The sequence below is a fragment of the Spermophilus citellus genome (genome assembly GCF_964194105.1).
Source record: "Spermophilus citellus genome assembly, chromosome: 3".
Taxonomy (NCBI): domain Eukaryota; kingdom Metazoa; phylum Chordata; class Mammalia; order Rodentia; family Sciuridae; genus Spermophilus; species Spermophilus citellus.
In genome coordinates, this window is record NC_138184.1 from 215,364,144 (window position 1) to 215,388,567 (window position 24,424).

General features: G+C 44.3%; 1 protein-coding gene across 1 annotated transcript in view; it reads right to left on the reverse strand.

Annotated features, from left to right (window-relative positions):
* CREB3L2 (cAMP responsive element binding protein 3 like 2) overlaps positions 1-24,424 on the reverse strand; it is a 112,965-nt gene that overhangs the window by 27,342 nt on the left and 61,199 nt on the right. The window contains exons 2-5 of the mRNA XM_081286321.1: positions 22,276-22,501; positions 6,423-6,598; positions 4,764-4,851; positions 1,045-1,229 (exon numbers count right to left, since the gene is read on the reverse strand). Of these exons, the coding sequence (XP_081142447.1) occupies positions 1,045-1,229; positions 4,764-4,851; positions 6,423-6,598; positions 22,276-22,501 (675 nt within the window). The remainder of the gene's footprint in view (positions 1-1,044; positions 1,230-4,763; positions 4,852-6,422; positions 6,599-22,275; positions 22,502-24,424) is intronic.

The following is a 24,424-nucleotide window of genomic DNA, read 5'->3' on the forward strand; positions in this document are numbered from 1 at the left end:
AGGCTCAGGGTAAGTCACAGGACTTGAGCTGAGCCTCCTGCCGAGGGGGATGATCTACATGAGAGAAAGAAGGGCATTCCTAGAAAAAGGCATGTTCTGGGACCCAACCCAGATGCCTGCTCCTGGAGGGGGTTAGGGAGCTCGAGAAGCAACAGAGGCCAGCCACCTCCTACGAAGCAGGATGTCAGGGCCTCGTGCCTACAGGTGGTGACAGGGAAACAGCGTGGCTGCCGGGCAAGTGTGTGACAGGGGGAGACGTCCTCCACAAAGGTGGAGGATGGACTGTGGGGAGGCCCATGGTGATCTAGGAGGAGGCTACTCAGGTGATCCAGAGTGAAGACTCAGGTGCGAGTGGAGGAGGGAAAGGAAGGGTGGACAGGGTTGATCCCTCTCTCAGTGATTCCATAATGGTGACAAGGACATATGTTACTATGGATCTAGAACTTGTGGGAGAAAATTATGTGAATGGATAGGTGGTTTGTCAAGACATTTTAAATATTTTGCTTTGTTTAAATTTGCGTCATGATATTATAAAATTTTAAAAGTTGACTATAAAGACTTCATAGATACCAATTCACTCTCTAGAAAAACAAAGTCCTTTTACCTCCTTTTTATTTGGAAAACAGTGTCTTTATGTTTGTGAGGCACAAATGACGATTTGGGACTTCTAAGTAAATATTTATGGTATAATTTTGAGGATAAAAGAACAAGATTCTTATTTCTCATGCTTACAGGTCTGTACCATAAACACATGAATTAAAAACTGGAACTGTGTCCATAGAAAGGTGGACAAGTGTGGTAGTGAGGTGAGATTGATGGGTTGTTTTTAAAAAATGTTCTTTAAGGTTGTTAACATCCTGCTTTACAGCTGGTTATAAGCCAAAATAAACCTCTTTCTTTATAACCTACCCAGTCTTGGGTATTTTGTTATAGCAACACAGAACAGACTAAGACAATTAGTCATTGAACAGAAACTTTGTTACAAGAGCAAAAATCAAACTGAGAGGGTTCATGTCTACCCAGAAAGGCCCACCAAATACTTACGTGAGGAGCCGTGAGAAGAGGGGAACTGGAAAGTGCAGAGGGGCCCCGGGGCACGGCCCTGGCAGGACTGTGGGTCTGAGGCAGACCAAAGGGGTGCAGGCATGGGTTGGGACTCAGGCTGCCCTCCGAGTCACTGCTGTGGCTGCTGGGAGGGGTTGGGGGTAAGTGCAGATGGTCCACAGAGGCTGGAGGAAAGAAAGCACATTTAATCTCCCACAGAGCAGCCGCAGAGCAGGCCTGGGGGTTTGGGCCCACCACATACATGCACACGGCGGAACTTGGGAAGAGGACTCTCCATGAGCTGACCTGGAGACCTCTCCTAGGTACGTTCAGAAGAGAACCGTGTATACAGTGGTCTTCCTTTTGTACAAAGGAGAGAAGACAGACTCATATTTGCTTGCATTGGCACAAAGAAACAAACACTGGTGGTACACACAAGATGGCCCAGAGCAGGCAAACTTAGGGTAGAGGGTGACAGGGTGCTGACAAGTCTTCCCACTGTATCCTTTCCAGACGGTTTAGAGTGTTTGATTTGTACACTGTGATAATGCATCACGTACTCTAAATCAAAGTATTCTCAACAGCAAAACCTAGGTGCGGTCATGGGGTGCTTAGAGAAAAACACCTTCGTTTCTGGAAGGCTGTGCATAGCGGGGCCCACAAGAAGATGCCTGGCATTATTCATTCAGAAAACACCAAATCCACTTTAGAAAAATGAGCAGGCTCAGAAAAAATAAACAGGGGTGTAGGGGCACCGTCTCCCGCAAAGCCCTTCCTCAGGAGGTGTGCCACACTCTGCCAGGGCCCATGGAGCCTAATGGTGTCAGGTAGCACCTCCTGCGTGGCTGGCAAGCACACTGAGGTGGTCCTCCCTCTTTTTCTGAACAGCAGATATTTCTGTTGTGCCAGCCACTGTTCCTGGGCCAAGCGAGATAACCTCCATGAGCCCTGCACCCCAAGCCGCTCCTGGGCCCCGGACAACACAGCCCTTGGTGCAGCAGCTGGGGACTGGGCAGGGAGCCTGGGGCTTTCCACACACCTGGGCCTGCTCAGCCTGGGCGGGGGCTGCTGAGGCCGGGCAAGGCCTGGGCTCTTCAGCTCCTGTTCCTGTCTTCAAATGCTGATGCCCGAGGCCCCAGGGACAGGAGAGGCTTTCCGAGCCACAACTACTGACCTGAGGAAATGGGCCCCACCAGAGCTGCCTGGGACTGCTGGCTGTCCTACCCAAAGTCATGAACGCCAGGTCACAGTGGGTGATACTCGTCTAGGTCATGCTCCCTCCCCAACAGGCCCAGCCCACTTCTCTTTCTTCCCTCTCTCGTTCACAACCTCTCTCCCTCTCCAACATCCTGCAGGGGCACCTAGGTGCTGCTTCTGTCTATTTTTCTCTTCCAAAGTCTTACTAGAAGCTCCCTGGTCATTTTAGTGCCTGTGGGTATTCTTAAAGCTAAAGAATATTCCCAAATAATCCTACAGACTCTGTTCCCAACCAGCCTGCTAAAACCTGCTGGCAGTTAGGGGGACAGGTTGTGCCAAACATGCACGTGCCTGGCTGGAAAGAAGGAGTCCCATGAATGTTCACCAAGTGTTCCCAATGAACACTACTACGGCACTTTATGATAAACAAACAAACAAATAATAAGAGAGAAAGGAAAACAGGAAACAGACTAACCTATTGGAGGCTCCACACTGTGGGATTACATTCCCAAGGGCTAGCCAGAGAGCCTGGAGCAACCCCATCCCTCTCACTTGGCACAGTTTATTCTAATGGTTTTCTCCTTTCCAAGCAGGGGGTATCCCCCAGAAGACAGAAACAGGACGACAGGAAGAGTCAGTGAAGCGGACTCCAATCTCATCTTTCCCACCCACGGAGAGCTGCTGGCCTGGCCACAGGTGCCCCAATATCCGATTTCTAAATCCCATTTGAAATGCCGCTCTTGGGTTACTGAAAGATCTGGGGACAACAAGCGACTCTGCCCAGAAACTGTGATGTATTCAAGGATATTGAATTTCCTGATCTTTCCACCCAGGATAATGAGGAAGGGCTGCTATTTCCTTGGGTCTTGAAATATTTCTCCTCCAGTGACCTGCATTCTGAAGCCACTATGGGATCCATTGTTCCCAAGATGACATTCTCTGAACCATATTACAACACAAATTAAAAGAGCAGAGTAACAACCGGAGCCATAAAAACGAAAGGAACCACCTTCAAACTGCATATAAAGTGGAAAAGCATTAATGTGTATCATTCATGGCCAAAGAGGAATGTCTCCACATAGATTCCAGTCAATATCACTTAAGAACTTTAACCCTTTCTTTCCGAGAGTGGAGGTAAAGAAAGGGCCAAGGCTGATTCAGTGGTCACAGTACAAATCCTGAGTCAGTTCCTCATGCAATGAGGCAGATTATACGTCCATGAGAAAGACTCAGGGGTAACGTTCACATATTTATATACTGCAGTGCAAACACATTTTCTATAACCATTATACGTGCTGATCTCTTGCTTGTTGCCCACAGGATGAACTGTATTTTTAAACACATATTGATCAAATTACATTATGTGCTCTGGCAATTACATACAATGCCGTTATTATTTATCATTATTATGCACTAATAAAAATTTTTAAAAGATAGATTAAAAAGGGAGGTGAGAGCATGAACAGCAGCCTGAAACTGAGAGGAGCAGGATCTGCATGGAGGCATCTGTATAAACAAGACATAGATTGTCCCTAGGCTTCCTGAGGCACAGAGGTTGCATCCAGGATCCCAGCTATGGGCTTTGCAGGAGAACCCAAGAGAGCAGGGAAAGAAAGAAGCAAGCGAAGCAACCTAAAGGATGACATTACTTAGCTCTACACAGATGGCAAGAAGGGGTACACTGCTAGAGGCCACAAATGCCCTAAAGCAACGGGGCTCCTTGCAACTGCTATTAAATGTTATCTGAACACTGCATTGTGCCAAGCATGGTGGCACATGCATGCAATCCCAATGGCTGGGGAGGCTGAGGAAGGAGGATCACAAGTTCAAGGACAGCCTCAGCAACTTATCAAGGCCCTAAACAACTCAGCGAGACCCTGTCTCTAAATAAAATATAAAAATGGAGTGGGGATGTGGCTCAGTGGTTAAGCACCCCTGGGTTCAATCCCCGGGACCAAAAACCAAAACAAAGCCTGCATTGTCCAGGTGGCTAAGTGATGAGTTCTCTTTCCAGAGGGTGGAATCACTTGTTTTGATTAAGCAAGTACCTGTGTGGACGGCTGTGCCCTTGTGCACAGGACAGCGGGTCTGGTCACCTGTGACCACATTGTAGTAGTCTATAAGGTGTTTGAAAATTTGGGCTGGGGATGTGGCTCAAGCGGTAGCGCGCTCGCCTGGCATGCGTGCGGCCCGGGTTCGATCCTCAGCACAAACAAAGATATTGTGTCCGCCGAAAACTAAAAAATAAATATTAAAAAATTCTCTCTCTCTCTCTCTTTAAGTTAAATTAAAAAATCACCCTGGTTTGGAGTAAAAGGGAAGTTAACACTTGGCTGGAAAGGAGGCATGTGCCTTTGGGGAAAAGAATTTTAGCTTTCAAAATATTTCCGTGGAATCCAGATTCTTTAAGAAGCGAGCTATTCCCCAGAACCAACTAAACCAGCACTCTTGCTGTTCCCCCTTCTCTTTAGGCCCTGTGAACCCACAGGGGCACTGAAGGAACACAGGAACAAGGGACACACCTTCTTTAGAAGAGAAGTTTAGGAACTGATCCACTTCATGAGGCTCCAGCTTAATCTTGGGAATAATTGTCTGGCATGAGGAATCAACCTGGAAGAAGAATTTCAAACACAATTTTTAAAATAATTTTTTAAAATATTAAAAAATAGTTGGACACAATACCTTTATTTTATTTATTGATTTTTATGTGGTGCTGAGGCTCAAACCCAGTGCCTTGCACGTGCTTGGAGAACGCTCAACCGCTGAGCCACACCCCCAGCCCCTCAAACACGATTTTTCAAAACGAATGCCAGCCTTGAAGAACCAGAGAGAGCTATCTGTTCTCTGAGTCTTCCTGGGGGGCCGACCCCCATCTCTGGAGCACAGCAGGGGAAGGCTGCTTCTTGACCATCCCCCTCGCCCCACCTCCTCCCTGCCAAACCTGGCATTACAGCCCATGGGCTCTATGAACTCTAACAGGAAAAGCCCCAGGCTCACTTACCAGTGCATATTTCTATTATTTTGTGGTAACCTAAAGGCATTTTATCACAAAACATTCTGGTAAATTTTTAAAGGGCCACAGGCTTCCTGTCTGTCCCACAGCAGGGACTGTGTGCATCAGATCCTTCCTCCCCAGGCTTCCTAATGTCTGACGACATCTGACCACCAAATACCCAGCAGGGAAGAGAGGAGATATCTGGCCCATTCTCGGGGAGCAAAAGGATGGTCCTGAGCAATGTTATTCTTAAATCAACCGAACAAAAACCTCATGAGTGAGGAGATGCATGTATATCTCAGGAGCCCCGCCTGGCAGAGGCTCAGGAAGCTACTGAGGGAGGAATCCTAGCCTGCAGCTGCACAGGGCTTTCCTCCACAGCAGGAGGAGGCAGCTGTGTGTCAGTGGCTCTCATGATCATTACCTTTTCCAGGACATGGAGACACTAAATCCTGATCCCAGGAGATCTTACTTAGTGAATGCTAAGGGAGTCATTGCTTCTAACCTGACCTGTAGAACTTAGGAAGGTCAAGACCGGCTCCAACGTCTGTAAGAAGATACATGAACATGACACTGGTCCATTATTGGACCCTGGAAATACCCAGAGAGAAGGCAGAGTAGAATTAAACTCTACTTGCTGTAGACCTGGACTCAAGCAGGAAAATATTCCTGGTTTCTTACACTTGCCACAGGTAACAACAGGAATCAGTAGGCAGGAGATTTATGGAGCGGGTAAGGGCAGCTCAGCACTGTACTGGGGAAGTAAAATATTACCCAGGGGCTGGCATTCCCTCCCAACAGCCATGGCCCTGTCAGGTGTGGGTTAGACATCCTCTAAGCCTCTCCCTTTCCACTGGCTTCAAAGTCAATGTCATAGGGACTTTTACTTACTTATTTACTTTACCATGGGTACTCTGGATTTTTTTTATTTTGTTATAGCAATCAAAGGGAAAAAAATGAAATCCACTTTAGTATTAATTTTTGTGAACAATTCCTTTAAAGTTGTGATATGATCCATGCTTGATACCAAATCAACATATTCTTGGTATTTTCCTGCACATATGCATTAATACACAGTTATATGCCCTTAAGTCGATATAGCCACTAGAATAAAGGCCTTATTGAAGAATGAAGGTCTGTATCTTTTGATCCAACGTATTTATATGTAAAAAAAAATTGAATATACCCCCGTGTTCATCTCCAGAGGGGGTTCCTCCTTTTTGAAAGGGGTGGAAATGGCTGTGATGGTCAGGGTGACAGAAGGAACAAGACCCGGGGGTGGCTCCTCCGTAATCGGCTCTGTCTTGATGGTGGTGGAAGGCAAGTCTGTCGACAGGTACCACTTCTCACTCTCCACCTCATCTGTGGGAAGGAGACAAGCAACAGAGACCTTGTTAGAGCATCAAGTATGCACACAACCGCAACCTTCCTGATGGAACAAATCTCCCGCCAGGGGTTCCTGGGACGGGAACGAAGGGGAAGGGAAGAGTGTGGGAGAGCAGAGAACTGGGTGAAGAGATTAATGGCAAAGTAAGACAGTCCTTGTGCGTGCCCACCTGTGCATCTGCCTGGAGAAACTCTGGGAGAGCCGCACATAAAGAAAGAACTAGGCAGAGCGAGCGAGGAAGAGGACAGGTCCGGGCAGTGGAAGTGAAGGTGACATCTATTCAAAAATTAATACACAAGCTCAGCTGAAAATAAGGGGGAAAGAAGCCAATGGTTGGCACTTGAGGTCTCAGGATGACAGGCCTCTCCTTCTCCCCAGGGGCAGTCACTGTTCTCCTGGCTCCTTTTTTCCTTCCGACTCCCTAGTCTGTGTCTCCTGCTCTCCCTGTGGTTCTGCATGTGCCTTGGATCTAAACTCAACCCCCAGAACCTCTGTTCAGTTCTTAGAGATGCAACAAACATCTGCCCTTTGCTAAAACGTAAGTGGCAAGTCTGGGTCTTGTCTCATGACAGAGGCCATGGTGATTATCTCCAGGCCTGGGGACAGATAATAGCCCAGCAGAAGACAGAGGGGACAGAGCACCTTAGCCACAGGTTAAGGAAAGGAAAGCCCCTGTCTACAAACAGGCACAGAACAAGAAAAAACAAGCCAGGGCTTTCCCAAGGCCACACCCCCAACAACGCCACCTGTACTAAAACAAGGTGGAAATAAAGCAAAGATAAGTGTCTGCTTTATGGACACGTATTTTTTTTTTATCAAGTTCTTTTTATTTTATTTTTTTTAATTATTTTATTGTTGGTTGTTCAAAACATTACATAGTTCTTAATATACCATATTTCACAGATTGATTCAAGTGGGTTATGAACTCCCATTTTTACCCCGTATACAGATTGCTGTGTCACATCAGTTACATTTCCATTGATTTACAAATTGCCTTTCTAGTGACTGATGTATTCTGCTGTCTATCCCATTCTCCACTCTCCCCCCTCCCCTCCCCTCCCCTCCCCTTCTCTCTCTCCATCCCCTCTATGGACACGTTTAAAGCCACATGCTTGGTGACCCGCTACTGTTTCGGGGAACAGAGTTGTTCATATATTGAAACTGGATTCCTGACTCCAGTTTTCTTACGAAAAGGTGTGTGAAAGTCATTCACAACTGCCAGGGCTGGAGGGGAGGGTGGAAGCAGCAGCTGAGAGCCAAAGTTCACAACGATTAAAACTGTACTGCAGAAGCAGCCTCCTTCAACCCCAGAAAAAGTTAGGTTCCCATTCACAATGTGATCTCTTGCTCTCTGAGCGAGGGCTATGTGCTGCTGAGTGCCGCGGTGCCATAGGGGACTTCCGTCATCCGTAGGGCGTGGGCGACATCCTGGCGAAGGAGGGGGTGGGAGGGGACAAAGGGCCTTTTGATGGCAGCCAGAGGAAGGAGACCACACTGTACTTTACACAGAATTCTGCTGGCCAGATAGGCATCCCAATTCAGCTTAGAGAAGCCGCTGGACCACGGGCCAAAAGAAGACCAATCCCTCTCCCAAAAGAGCTTAGGAACTAGAAGATTGTGTACCGCAAGAGGACACCCTTGGGACAGAGTCGTCGGGGAAGGCCTGGAGGGGCCGGGAGAACAGACTGCTCTTTCTTCACTTGGCGGTGAGACACTGAGGTCTCTGCTTCCTGAAATCAGCACTAGAAGTCCACCCAAACCGAGCGACGCTGGTGCCTGGCAGAGGCTGGAAGAGACAGTAAGACAAGAAGCAGCCCTGGGTGCACACTGAAAAGAACAGTCAGGAAGCATCCCTGGGAAAACCATCTCACGCAATCACCAGGAAACAGAGAGAAGGCCAGGGCAGGGGACTGTGATCCATCTGAATTCACCAGGCAACAGAAGGCAAAAATAAACGCAAAAAAGTAAATGCAAAATTGTAAGACAAAATGAAGACGGGTGATGAAGTCAGTTATTCCAATCCAGGGAAGCCATTCTCAAAGTGTGCACATGGCCATAAACTAAGCCAGCTCAGTTGATGGGTTTTTTTGGTACCGGGGATTAAACTCAGAGGCACTCGACCACTGAGCCACATCCCCAGCCCTATTTTGTGTTTTATTTAGAGGCAGGGTCTCATTGACTTGCTTAGCGCCTCACTTTTGCTGAGGCTGGCTTTGAACTCATGATTCTCCTGCCCCAGCCTCCCAAGTTGCTGGGTTTACAGGCATGCAACATGGTGCCTGGCCAGTTTTTGTTCTTAATGCTCATGTCCCATAGCCCTATTTAAAAACATAAATATAATCGCTGCTCTCTCAGGGAGAGGAGACTGCAGAGTGAGCAATGACACCTGAGCTGCAAAAGGAAACCTCTTCTCTCAAAGGGCACAGAGCTCTTCCATGTGAGGAGTCCCAGGAAGTCGCCTCTACTCCCCCAAGCTTTGCTGAGGACAATTGGTGTTTGCTTCATGGTTTCACTCCAATACAGCAATCTTGAAAGTTTTAGAGTTAGAAGTTTAAGTCCACCAATATAGCACAAGGATGTCATTTTATAGAAGAGGAAACTGACATTCTAGTCCTGATCATACTGCAAATTAGTGGCAGTGCCCAGATTGCTGTGTTTGGCCAGGATTCTCTCCATTAAGGAAACAATTCAACATGTGGGTAGAGATTCATGCATAAACACATTTGTTGCGTCATTGCTTATAATCACAAAGCACTGGGAATAACCAGAACGCTAAAGAATAAGGAAAAGGTTACGTTAATTATGGTGCATCTGTTCAATGGAATATTCATTCAGATATTAATGTTGCATTTAAAAACCTTGTTAATGACCAAGGAAAGGTTTATAATGTAATGTTAAAAGGCAAAAAATCTGGGTATAATAATATACTATTAATGAAGGAACTAAGAGAAAAGAGACAAAGGAAATACCCCAATAGTAAACATACGTCTGGCTCATCATTCGGAACTCGGGTGATTTTCTTCTCACCCGTTACGCGTCATGCATTTCTAAATTGCCTGTGTTAGGAAACTGCTGCCCCTGGGTGATCACAACTGGGCATGGCCTCATCTGCCTGCTCTACTGTGTGCTGCAGGATGGCAATTATTGCAGAGAAGCCCACAAGGCTCAAGGGACCCTGAACGGCCCTTGACTCATACAGGTTGACGGCCACCTTAATGTATGTAAAAAATGCATTAGGGGCTTCAGGTCTTCATTCTCTCTTTCTCTCTATCCATGTCTTTCATCATGTAGTTTTCAGTACCCTGCACTTGGCCATGTGACGTCACTTAGCCGTCACTTAGCTAATGGCACATTAGCTCTGAACCGCACTTTTTTCTTGGTGTTTTACCACCACTATGAAAAGGATGTGGCAGGAAAACCGACGGATCCAGGAGAAAGGCGACAGACACATAGATGAGAGCTGTCTCCACATGAGCTTAGCCAAGAGCAGCCAACCCCTTGCTGGCCTTAGAGATGAGAGAGAAAGTAGTGTCACTCATTGACCCCCACAGACATTAGCCAAGTCCCCTGCAAGAAACAGACATATGAGCTATAATAGCAAAATATTTTTTTAAAGTACTAAAGTTTGTGATGATTTCTTAGCTGATATAATATGGCTGAATGTTTGAAGAAAAAATTCAATCTATTACTTCAAAGTATATTACAAAATAGCTGCACTGATTTCCCAAATAATTCTTCCAAATCATTAACTGTGAATCAAATCAATAAAATTTATAAATTGGCTGATTAGACTTCCAGTTACATCATAAAAATAAACCATTTCAGACTAAGAAAGTCAGCCAGAAAGTAGTTGGTAAGAACCGCATTCCAGTTTGGTTGAAACTAAAGAAGAGCGTTCATCATTCTGAACCACTGGGTGTAGAATTATACTGTCCCCAGCAGAAATAAGTATCAACTCAGAGAAAATAAAATGACAAATATAACCTTGAGGGAGGGGGTTAACAAAGGACGGAGTGAAGGAGACGAAGGAACAATGACTTTCCCCTACGACCTTATTTTTGTAGTCTAATTTTATTGGCAAAAACATCAGTAGGGCCACGGAGGCTTAGAACTAGAATTTCCCTTGGCTATTTGAGTAGATGGCTAAACTATAAAAGCAAGAGTCAGTGGACACACTGTATTCCATAATTTCTAAATCCTGAAGTTCAGATATAAATGGGAAAAAAAGATTTTTCCTGAATTGTGTTGACACACATTTTAAGCTTCATTTCAGATGGATAACGCCCCTGGTAAATTCAGTAGTGCATCCCATGGAGCATAAGAAAAACAACCCCGTATCATCTGATTTTATTCCAGCAGCCTCCTGCCAAAGGTCAAACTCAAATGGCACATCTCCTTAGCATCGCCCTGATCTGTCAGCACAGAAAGGAAGCAAGCCACTGTCTACAGTGGGGAACAGGCCTTCACATCAAGGGCAAGACCGCAGCCACGTGCAAGGGGGTTGGACGCCAAGACTCCCAGAGCATCGAGTGGGCAGGAAGCTTACAAAAGGCAGAAACTTGAAGGCAACACAATGGAAACAAAATGGGGATCCTCAATCATTTCCACTTCCCCTGCCAAGATAACTGCACCAAATGGGCTCTGATCCCTGCAGAACCAACCAAAAGATCAAATCCTCAAGTGGGAACTGGCAGCACCTTTATAAACACACACACACACACACACACACACACACACACACACACCATGTAGAAACAGAATGGCCATACATCCTAAAAATGAGAACTCACAGGGGGCAAATACCATTTATATGATGGAAATGTACATATAATCCATTTATTATTTACATAACATCTGTAAAGCAAAGAGGAAATTTCATAAATTAAACATGCATGTCCCATCTAAATCCTTCAATTGCTTTGTTTGCCCTTTGAGTATTTTCAAAGGAGCTGAAAAATCTTCAACAATTTTTTACACAAAAATATCATAAAGGAAAAAAAACAGGTTCTAGAAGCTTAGGGAGGGCAGGTCAGGACTTCAGTAGAAAATATCAGAATTATATTGAAACAACAGGCCACTCTGTAGAAGTTAAGCGCCCCGTATGCTCAAAATTCCCTTCTTAAGCACCTTAACCTTGAAGTCACTTTCAGCTTGAATATTGTCAAGAAATATCGATAATAATAAAACTAGCAGATACTTACTGGTAACTATGTATTTACTATGTGCTGGAAATTATTCTAAGTGCTTTGCAGATACTAATTAATTAATTTAGTCCTAAGAGTAATTACGTGGAGTAAGTAACACCACTACTCGCATCTTACAGACAAGAAAACTAACAGACTAAATCCAATGTTTCTGGAGGAATCCCAGTTTAAAACCATCTAATAACAGCTAAAATAGGCTGAGTGGTTATTATACAGCAGGCACCCATCATGACCCGTGGTCAGCACAGTTTCTGAGAGAAACTCTTCCCATGTTCTTTCTATGCTGTGGATACAGAAGCTCTTTCCCTGGGTCTTGTTATTCTGATTATGGCCTTTGGTAAATTATGTATTTAATTATGCAATAATCCACACAAAGGCCATAACAATAACAGGTCATATTTATTCAGGGCTTACAAATTGCCAGGCACTATTCTCAGTGTTCAGGAAGTATTGACTCCATCCCTACAATAACGTTATGTGTTAAATATTATTATTATTATTATTCCCATTTTAAAGCTCGGGAAAGAAAGACATAAGAGCTAACTAATCCATCATACATCACACTAGTAGTTAAGTGGCAGAGCACAGATTCAAATCGATTTGACTCTAGAAATCAACACTGTACTTAGTCAGGGTTCTGCATTTAGCATCTCAGGTTCTACTGTAGGATATGTGTCTAAAGTAAAAACAAAATAAGTACCTGTAAGACAAGTAATTGATTTCAAAAGATGTATTTAATACACACACATACATGAAACTCCCACGTATTTTTTTATTTTTCTTCACTGAAGTCAGAGCTCTCATTCAGGAATAACCAAAGTATTTTTAACTGCTAGAGAACTCTAAGCATTGCTTTTTTTTTTTTTTTACTGCTGCAGCTTTTCAATGGCTAGGCAGACAAAGGAGTCATTTCACTTTTATTCTTTTCTTTTCTTGTTTAATAAAGAAAGCACCATTATCTTGTTGTCTATGTTCCTACCCAAGCACAATCTTCTTCCTTCAACCCACCCCTAGATGACGAACATACCTTCCTTTCCCACCTGAGTCTACCCCCTCCAACATGACTCAGACTGATGCTCTTATCACAGCTCATACTGAATGTGATGAAGATACAGCTATTCGTCTCATCTCTGTGGCTTACTCTCGGGCCCCACTTCCTGGGAACACGTCAACATCCAGATCCCTCTAACACTGCAAAGCAGAACCTTAGTGTCCTATGACTCATCTCTACCCGTTTTTCCAACATACTCGACCTTGTGCTAATCATGCTGCCAGCTTTTCTAATCATTTCAAAATCCATGCTTTCTCTGCCATCAATGTGATAGACCTTCACCTTTAATTAGATCTGTGTACCTCTCCCTGCTCTCACATTAGCAACCATGAGCCATTATTCTCCTCTTCTTATCTCAAAAAAAGAAAAAAAAACAGCCACCTTTGCTTAGGTCCTGCTTCCCATCACGTAGTGAGCAACCCTGAGCCCTCGCCCTCCCCTGGCTGTCCCATTTACCCCATGTGACTTCACACCAGCACCATCTGCTCACCTTTAGCTCACAGATGACTGTTTTCACACCCATCTATGAAAACGGCTCTATAAATTTAGGGTATCCATACTAAGTTGTCCCACCCTGTCCTTCCTGGACCCTGCAAACCCCAGACACCCAAGCAGACTCATCAGAAGGGAGATGGTTATTATTTATGTTCCCAGACCACGCTCTGTAGACCTAGTTCCAGTTTTTCAACCCATCATATATGAACCTACCTAGATTTGTGTGTGATACAGCTATGGTATTAGATCATTTCTGTATTTCTATTTGAATGCTAAGATCTGTTGATAATTTACTTATATTTCTAACTGGGGTTGCATATCATCTTGGAGGACAGGGATATGCCTAATTCTCTCAGAATGGACTTAGCCCAGCACTATATTTTTTTCTTTAAGAACATTATTGAAATTATAGAAAAAAGAAAATGCTTACTAGTGCTACAGTCTACATCTTAAACAACCCCCAAAGGCTCAAGTGTTAAAGGATTGGTCCCCAGCTCTCAGGAAGCAGTAGGAACTTAGAGAGGCGTGGCTAACGGGAGACTTTAGGTCACTGGGGTGTGCCATTTTCTCTTTCTCTCCTTCACTGTGTGGCCATCAGATGAGCAGTTTTGCCCCATTATGAGCTTCTGCCTCACCACAAGCCCAAAGCAATGGAGCCAACTGGTCATGACTAAAACCTCCAAAACTGGGAGCTAAAATAAAACTCTTCTTTGTATAAGTTGACTATCTCAGATATTCGTTACAGTCCTAGGAAAGCTGAGCAATAAGCCTAGTATTTCAATTTAATCACAAAGGAACACCATTAAAATCTAGAACTAGAAACACTATCCTCCATATTGTGAGGTACAAACACACACTCAAAAAAAAAAAAATCCACAACATTTTACTGGGATATTTCTGCTTTGATAAAGGGTGATTACCTGCTTTGATAAGGCACTTGAACTTTGACTCTTCTGAGACTCAAAAAAAAAAAAAAAAATTAGAAAGGCTTTCACCAGAAATTAACAAAGCAGATAGCCCAAGCTTTTATAGACAGTTTTAAGGATCCACAGTCCATCTGAGATCCATGTTTTGGTTTAGATCTGGAATGTTCCCCCAAAAGCTCATGTGTTGGAAGCCAGGTCCCCACTGCATCAAGATCCAGAGGTGTGGGAGCTTTTAAGCAATGACTGGATTGTGGGGATGCAACTTCATCAGGGGATTAATCCATTTGATTAACAATGCCAATGGACCACTGGGTGGTAACCATAGGCAGGTGGGCATGGCTGGAGGAAGTGGTTCACTGAGGGCATGCCCTTGAGGACTATATCTTCCTTTAAATCTTCTCTCTGCTTCCTGGCTGCCATGCACTGAGAAGCTCTTGTTGGCCACACTCTTCTACCATGACGTTACAGCCTTGGAGTTGGCGCATGATGGACCACATCCTCTCAAACCATGAACTAAAATAAAATTTTCCTCCTCTGAGTTATTCTTGTCAGGTATTTTGATCACAGCACTAAAAGGGGACTAACACAGTCCATGATAGAATGATGGGATAAGAAGGTCTACATTTTCCCTATATGACTGCCTTGGGGTTTAGGCAGGGAGAGGGAAGGGGAAGGGAAAGAGAGAAGGAAGAGGGCAAAGAAGGAAGAGTGGGGAAAGAGTAGTGTTACGGTGAGAGGCAGAAGAGGAGAGAGAAATGGGGAGGAAGAGGAAGGAAAACCAATAAACTAAGCCTCTACTAACTGTGTATCTTATCAGAATCAATTACAGAAGAATTGTATTTACGTAAACTTGGACACAGAACTAAATCACAGGCTTTCTCAATTATAATGAAAATTTGCTCACTCTCTATCTCTAGAGGCAATCACTCCTTGTTTGTCCTAGATTGTTATCAAGAAATAAAGAATATTAGATCCAAATGCAAACAGCTAGCCCTGAATGCTACATATTTATGTGTTACTTAAAGAGCAACTGCACTTCTTCATCAGGCTGATTACCTGCTTTGATAAAGCACTTGCACTGGAGGACGATTATTCTACCTCCCACCCCCCCACCCCCGTTAATACACACCCTTTGGCTTAAATTGTATGAATAATGAATTCTGTTCCCAAACATCTGTCCATCCTCAAAACCCAGAAAAATCACTGAAGCTAAAAACCTGGACAAGGCTAAGCTGGTCAGTTCCCCCTCCAACCACCCACATTGCCTAATTTTGACTTTATATATCTCAATCTACTAACCATATTTGTTATCTTTTACTTACCAAAAAAAAAAAAAAAAGCCTTTGCTATTATCAGAAAATAGCATCTGCTTAGAGAAAACATTGAAACTTCAACAAAAATAAACTGTAGACCAGAAACTCTGCAAAATCTATCTCACGTCCCTTGCCTGTGCTCGGCAAATGATCAGCACAATCTGTTGCAGCACAGGACCTATAAACGGAAGGTGCAAATGGTGTGTGCTTGGGCCTCATGATAAGAAAGTCTTCCTGAAAAACATCCACTAATTATTTATCCCCATTCTAAATCATTAGTGTAGGTGGCACTCATAATTCCTTTATGTTGTATTTAAATTCATTAGAATAAAAGTGAAAAAAAAAACAATGAAAGAGAAAGGAACCCTGAGCTTTTGGAAGTCTGCTTATTTTCAATCTTTCACTAGGGATCTTATTGCAAAAGAATCATTGCCCCAGCCCTCCACTCCCCATCTGCTTCCTTCCAGCCATCTCCATGGGACTAAGTCTGGGCAGTGCTCCAAGGCCCAAGTGAAATTTTGCCCCATTCATGCAACTTTTCCTGTAATCTTCAATGGGTGTGATCTCTCTCCTGGGAACTTACACAGAATAATTTCCTCTGGGGACATTGCTCCCTTCTGACTATAAGGTGTTTGTATAACAGGGCACTTTCACCAGACTCTGAGCTTCTCAGAGGCAGGGTCTAGGTTTCACGGTTATGTCCCATAAGTATCTAGAACGGTACCTGATACATAGAAGGCATTCAACAAACAGATGTGGAACTGAGTGTCAATAAAGGCACAGTTAGTCTGCCACATTTGTGTAGGTTGCTTTCAACCCTCACGTTCTAGAACGGCAAGGCTGCTGGATGGCTGACTCCTCCTGAGAGGTTACTGTCCTAATACGATATGGGTACCAACATATTCTCTTCACATTCTGATACAGGACCTTTGAGCTTGCTAATTCCTCTAAAAGCCTCTATGTGAGAGGCTTCTGCTGACCTCTACTCAAATGTCACCTTCAATGTAAAGTCTTCCCTGTCTGTCCTAATTCAAATGTTAACACTCTTTCTTCTCCAACTTCCTGTCCCTTTTTATGATTTATTTTTCTGTGTATCAGTAACTGTCATGCATAAGGTAGATAATTAAAAATAGCTGTGAACATTTAAAAATGAACATAAAGCATTTATAAAACACTTAACTTCTACTTGGCACAATGCAAGGTACCAGAGATAGAGAATTGTACTTGACCTCAGTCATCTCAAAATATGGAAGAGAATTGACAGCTACATGGATGGCTAAAATACAAGAACAAATGGAATCATCTCTGCAGAAATGGCAAGAAAGCTTTATGAAAATGTGATGAAAAGGCGCCACTTGACTGGGGAGAGTAATGAGTCTTGAAAGGCAGGAGGGTGGGAGCAGAGGGTGGGAGAAGGCCCTGGATTGAGTGTCAATAAAGGCATGCAGTGGAAAAGCTAAGGCTAGAGTCATGTGGACAGGGAGTGGAAGGACATAGCGAAGGAAAGGGCAATTGATCCGGCCACAAAGACTCTCAAAAGCCATGTTATGAGGTCAGCTTCATCCTAGAGAATAATCTGTTTCAAGATTTGAGGGGGAAAAATATGAACAAAAATGAATATCTAACAATCTTCATGAAATATCTTATATCTTCATTTCACAGAACATGTTGGAGTACTGACTACACCCTAGTTACTCTCTAAGGAAACATTGCTATTCACGGATCCTAAGGAATCAGCTCCTGCTGGTGTGTAGCTGGCTGTCCTCCAGAGGATTATAAAAATGACCAATGAAAACAGAATAATCCACTAATAAGGTGTACAGCTCAGTACCCATTGGAGTTCTTTGTAGAACACAGGTTGGTAAATTCTGAAATCCTCTACAAAAGCCTTCCGGAATATCCAAGATCCTCTTGACCTCTTCAGCTTGTTGTAGCATCTTTTGCAGTTGCTATGACCAAAATACCCAACAAAAACAATTTATAGAAGAATAAGTCAATTTGGGCTCATGATATCAGAGGTCTCAGTCCATAGATGGCCGACTCCATTGCTGTGGGCCCAAGGTGAAGCAGAGCATCATGGGGGACAGGCATGGCGGAGGGAAGCTACTTCCCTCATGGCAGTCAGGAAATGGGAGTGGGGTGCAGGGAAGATGAACCACTCCAGGGTACACACCCAGTGACCCACCTTCTCCAGCCACAACCTACCTGCCCTCAGTTAACACCCAATCAGTCCATTCAATCGAGGGTGGAAAGATAGGTTACACACAGCCCTCACTATCCAGTCATTTCACCTCTGAACATTCCTGCAGTAACGGAGGAGATTTGGGGGAACACCTCATTTCCAAACCATAACACAGCTCTTGGTTTTAAATAATCACAATTGTAACATCAGATGAAAACATTCTCCTTCCTATCAGTCAGGTCCTGAGCTAGGCACTGAAGTATGTCACATAATCCTCACAAGAAGGCAGGAAGGAGTTTGTTATCACCCTGGTTTTACCCGTAAGGAAACAGTGGCTTGGAAAAATAAGAAATCTGCCCACCAGTAGCCAGTGGAGAAGTAGGATTGGAACACAGAGCACACAACCTTAAACCTGCTGGTGCGTGCTTAACAGCCGTACACTCAGTCCTGTATCTTTCTAATCTCCCCACTTGATAAGTTGTATGAGAGCAAAGAACGATTTTTTTTCTTTCTTTGTCCTCCAGTGCCTTACATCAGATCTTAAGAACTTCTTGGTGAATGAATGGCAACAATGTAAGGCACGGATCACATGGGGTCAAAGAGTTCAGACAGGGAAGAAGGTCACTTTCCAGACGTCACTGTGAGGAGAGGTGTGGCAGTCAGCTGCCAAGATGGCTCCAGGGATCCTGGCCTCCTGGTGGTCACATTCTTTTACAATCCCCTTCCACCACTGTGAATCAGCCCTGCCTGTGCGGCCAACAGAACAACTTCCCTGGCGATGTTAGAAAAGGCATTGCAATGGACGCCTCCAAGCAGCCCCATGGAGAGACCCACACAAAGAGCAACCAATTCACCCCACTGACTCGCCAGTTGTGTAGTGAGGGAGCCATCTTGGAAGCAGACCTCTACCCTGGGAAGATTATCAGTTGAAGGTAGCCTTATTCTGCCTCTGATTTAAGCCTCGAGAAAGATTCTAAACCCAAACCACACTGGAGAGTCAATGCTGAGTACTTACCACAGAAATCACAAGACAGAATAAATGATTGTTATTGTTCTAAGCTATTAATTTGGAGAATATTTGTTACCCAGCAATAGATAACCAAGATAAGAGAAATGGAATGAATTCCCCAAAGGAAGTAGGACTGGAATTACAGGCATCAGAGAAAGTGTAGAATAAGGTAGGCAAAGCAGTGAAGAAAGCATGGGGGAAACTTTAAGCCAAGGTGGGTACAGCTGTTATAAAGAACCATCTCAAAAAAAAAAAAAAAAAAAAAGAACCATCTCCACAGAGGACCTAAAGACTGGAATAAACTGGAATGGTCATGTAGTCTGACCACTCATCAAAAGCTAACATCCACTTATAAAATAACAAAACTAAGATTGTTTGAATTTATCTAAGCTGAAACCCTGAAGGGCTGACCTCCTACAGCTCTCCTACACACAGTGACGAATGAGGAACATGGTAGTCCCCCCTTACCCATGTTTTTCTTTTCCACATTTCAGTTACCAACGGTCAATCATGGTCTGACAACACTAAATGGAAAATTCTAGAAATAAACAATGCATGAGTTTTAAATAACTTGCTATGGTATATTGTTATAGTAACGGACTATGCTATGAGGATAAGGGGGCAACAGTATTTAATTATGACAGACGGCAGGAACTGAAATCATTCCTGAAAGCAATTTAAATAAGAAAGCAAGGGATCAGCAAGAGAGGGAGAAGAAGGGGAGAAGAAAGAGGAAAAGGAGGAGGCCTCCCCTTCCCCTGTTCTCCTGATCTGAAGTTAAAAAAAAAAATTGACAAACCATAGAGAAAAAAAGATTAAAGAATCATGCATCTAAACTCTTACAGGGAGTCAGGGGCAGATCTGAGCTTATACTTAAGCCTCCAGCAGGGTCCAGCAAGAGAGAACCCACTAACAGATCTGCCTTTTGCTGAGAACATAAGGCCACACTTCCTGGCCTGATGGTCAGCATAGCTGTCTTCAAAGGAAGAATGCATCTGAGATGGAAAGTTTTACCACCCACAACATTCTCTGTTCCAAGATACGATGTTTTATTGGTACCAGGGTTGGTTCTTAGCAGATCTATGAACCGCACTGGAGAAGGAGTTCCACCTCCTTCTGCCTCATTCAAGAGGTAGATACAGCATCTGCCTTTAAACCTAGGGGGGCACGAGGAAACTAGTTCTGGAGGTAGCCACCTGTAAAAGGTGCTGCTATGCACACAGCGGCACAGAAAGTGGGAGGACAATGCTCAGGCCAAATTGAAGACGGTCAACTTAGTGACTCCCCCGCCACCCCAAGTCACCCTCCTCTGAGGAAGACATCATATGCTGAGCTGAGAACAGAGAATAAATTTTTTAAAACTTACTCCAAATACTAAAATAGCCGGTGATCCCTCTAGGAAAACAAAACACAGTATAATAAGAAAGGTGCACATGCCCTGGAGAGTTTAAAAGATATAACATATACCAATGAAAGGCCCATAAAGTAATGGTCAAAATATCTTAGCACCTCTAAATCCAGAAAAACTAGACTTTCAACAAATACTGTATTTATGGTATGCTGATTGGCGTGATCGATTGGTCTAGTATTCCTATATCAATAGGAAAGTCTGGGGATACTCACCAAGATCCCAGACAAGTGGGGGTCAATGGAACATGCTGGAAATGGGTTAAGAGATGCCTAAGAAGCTTCTAAGAAGTGTTAAAGTAGTGTTAAAAATTCTTTCTCAGAAAAACAGCACCATTTATTGACACAATGAACTTACTGGATGGGAGGGAATGATCAACCAGAGGGCCAATCTGATTTACAAATGGCTGCTCAGCTGCCCAGACAAGCCGCAGGCAGACACATTAACAATAACGTGCAATTATTCAGTTATAGCAAGTTCTCAGGGACACAGTGTAGAGGAACATGCCCTGTGCCTCTTTTTTTTTTTTTTTTATTCCTTTATCCTTTCAGTATGTGGTGCTGAGGATCGAACCCGGGCTGCATGCATGCCAGGCGAGCGCGCTACAACTTGAGCCACATCCCCAGCCCAAGAATTATTATTATTTTTTTTTTGTTTGTTTTTTTTAATTGGTTGTTCACAACATTACAAAGCTCTTGACATATCATATTTCATACATTAGATTGAAGTGGGTTATGAACCCCCAATTTTACCCCAAATGCAGATTGCAGAATCACGTTGGTTACACATCCACAATTTTACATAATGCCCTATTAGTAATTGTTGTATTCTGCTACCTTTCCTATCCCCTACTATCCCCCCTCCCCTCCCCTCCCATCTTCTCTCTCTACCCCATCTACTGTAATTCATTTCTCTCCTTGTTTATTTTCCCATTCCCCTCACAACCTCTTATATGTAATTTTGTATAGCAATGAGGGTCTCCCTTCATTTCCATGCAATTTCCCTTTTCTCTCCCTTTCCCTCCCATCTCATGTCTCTGTTTAATGTTACTCTTTTCTTCCCACTCTTCCTCCCTGCTCTGTTCATAGTTGCTCTCATTATATCAAAGAAGACATTTGGTATTTGTTTTTTAGGGATTGGCTAGCTTCACTAAGCATAATCTGCTCTAGTGCCATCCATTTCCCTGCAAATTCTATGATTTTGTCATTTTTTATTGCTGCATAGTACTCCATTGTGTATAGATGCCACATTTTTTTTATCCATTCATCTATTGAAGGGCATCTGGGTTGGTTCCACAGTCTAGCTATTGTGAATTGTGCTGCTATGAACATTGATGTGGCAGTATCCCTGTAGCATGCTCTTTTAAGGTCTTCAGGGAATAGTCCGAGAAGGGCAATAGCAGGGTCAAATGGTGGTTCCATTCCCAGCTTTCCCAGGAATCTCCATACTGCTTTCCAAATTGGCCGCACCAATTTGCAGTCCCACCAGCAATGTACAAGTGTACCCTTTTCTCCACATCCTCGCCAGCACTTGTTGTTGTTTGACTTCATAGTGGCTGCCAATCTTACTGGAGTGAGATGGTATCTTAGGGTGGTTTTGATTTGCATTTCTCTGACTGCTAGAGATGGTGAGCATTTTTTCATGTACTTGTTGATTGATTGTATGTCCTCCTGAGAAGTGTCTGTTCAGGTCCTTGGCCCATTTGTTGATTGGGTTATTTGTTATCTTATTGTCTAATTTTTTGAGTTCTTTGTATACTCTGGATATTAGGGCTCTATCTGAAGTGTGAGGAGTAAAAATTTGTTCCCAGGATGTAGGCTCCCTATTTACCTCTCTTATTGTTTCTCTTGCTGAGAAAAAACTTTTAAGTTTAATTAAGTCCCATTTGTTGATACTTGTTATTAACTCTTGTGCTATGGGTGTCCTATTAGCCCTGTGCCTCTTGGTGTTTTCCCACAGCCCAAGCACTAGGCCCTGCCCGCAGCAGCTGTTTGGCTAAAGTGGGTGCTAAGGGTGACACGGCTCACACCCACCCCCTTAAGGAGCCCAGGATTGGGTTCTTACCATCGTTGAAGCTGTCACTGGTGGCCACATGGGTGAAGGGTGACTGGGCCCGGGGCTCCTCGCTCAGGGAGTAGCTGTGCTCAGCCTGGATGAGGGGCGCGGGTGACGTTGGGGATGGCTCCACCTCCATGGACGACGACGAGGAGCTCTTCTCTGTGAGGAAAGGGTCGTTCAGGAGCTGACCCAAGACGTTCTGGGAAAACTCATCCAGAAGTTCTGAGAAGTGCTGCAAGAAACAAAGAAGGTATTTGCACACACTCGAAGGCAAACACAGGGAGCAGAGCTTCATGTGAAGCCACTTACCTGCAACGGCCAGTTGTCTATTTCTGTCTAGCAAACCACCCCGGTAATTAGTGGCTTAAAATAACCATGATTTAGTATTTCTCACTGCTGGGTGGGTTTTGGGGTGGGGGTGAGCTGATTTCACTGGGTTCCCCGGTAACACCCTCAGCGACTGGAGCGTTGGCAGAGGCTTTGCTGGGCTGGGACCCCTAGACCCCTGGGTCTTTTCCAAGGAGACTGAATCAGGCTGAGCTTCTTCACATGAGGGAGAAGATGAATGGCCTTGGAAGTCACACAGTATCCCTCTCCCCACATTGTTCTGGTTGAGGCAAGTGACAAAGCCAGCCCAGACTCACAGGATGGGAAAGTAGACTCCACTTCTTGAGGAGAGGAATGGCACAATACCACAGCAGATGATGGGCTGGAAGATGGCACGATTCACTGGGCACCACTGCCATTTTCCACCTCCAATGCTATGATCTTTGTGGCCTCTACCATGCCATGGACATGACATAGGAATAGTCTGTTGACAATCCAGGGGACTCCCAGATCCCTTTTTCTACTGTCCCACCTTAAATGAGATGAAACAATTTCACCCTAAGATTAGAACCAGATCTCTTCATTATACAATTACCTGAGGCCAACCTCTGGTTCCCTATGCCTCAGTGGTGGGGGTTTATTCATGGTATGGGGACCTGCAGAGCAGGATGTCTCAACCTTGGCATTACTGACACATTTGACAGGATAATTCTTTGCAGGGGAGGATGGGGGAGGTGGTTCTGTGTACTGCAGGATTCATTGGCCTTCACTTCATCCCCCAAGGGTGAAACCCCAAAGGTCTCCAGACACTGCCAAATGACCGTCCTAAGGGACAGAAAATCACCCCTCTTTAGAATCACCACAATAATGTATATTAAAAATAATAATAATTTAAAAGTCCACTTGGGCACCAGCGGGTTTAGACACTTCTGCCTTCCTTAACATTTCCTGAGTCACAGACCAGCATGTGACATTCTTAATGATTAAACTTTAGGAACACCTCTGGTATGGAAAGAAAGTCAAGAAAGCAGATACAGCAGTACGAGAACTAACTGCTAACAGTGACACTGGGGGTAAGCAATGAAAATCCTTGGGGTTCACATGAACAACAAAGTCCCACCATGGAATGGAACAAGAGAAGATGTGAAAATGAATGCAGGAAGGGAAGGTGGGACTTGATCCTGGAGCTCGTGCTCTAAGGTCAGGACACAGCCTCTTACTAAAGGAGAGAGTGGACCGCAGACAGGAGGCCCTTGAGGTGGGCGGGGAACCTCCAGGGTTTCAAGGGTGGGCTTCCTTGCATCACGAGTGCAGCAAAGGTTGCATCTCATCAGCACAGAATGCAGGGGTGCTGCAGGCCCTGGGCAGGGTGTCTGTGAAGACGAGACGGGGTGAGGGACTCCTCTGGGCACACACACGTTCAGAAATGGGAGGTCATTAGGAGTGCTCAGCAACCATTCCAACTGCCTGCAGCCCAGTTCCTAGGGGAGTTGAGTGCTACTGTTCTATAATGAAACACCTCAAGCATTCAGAAAAATTACAGGTAGAGTATCCCCAACAAGTATGTACTCATTCCTTTAAAAGAATCTTACTTTCCATGTTTGCTTCTGCAACCTTTTCTTCTCTGCTCTTTCCACCCTTCTTCTTTTCTCCCTCCCTCACACCTTCATTTTTAAGAGACAGAATATATGAAGGGACTGTGGAAGCTCCCACCCACTTCATTTCCTCGTTCTCAGAACTAACTACTAACCTGACCTTGAGTGTATCATCCCTATACAGGTTTTTATATGTTATCTTTAAGCTTTAAATGAATAGTGCCATGCTTCAA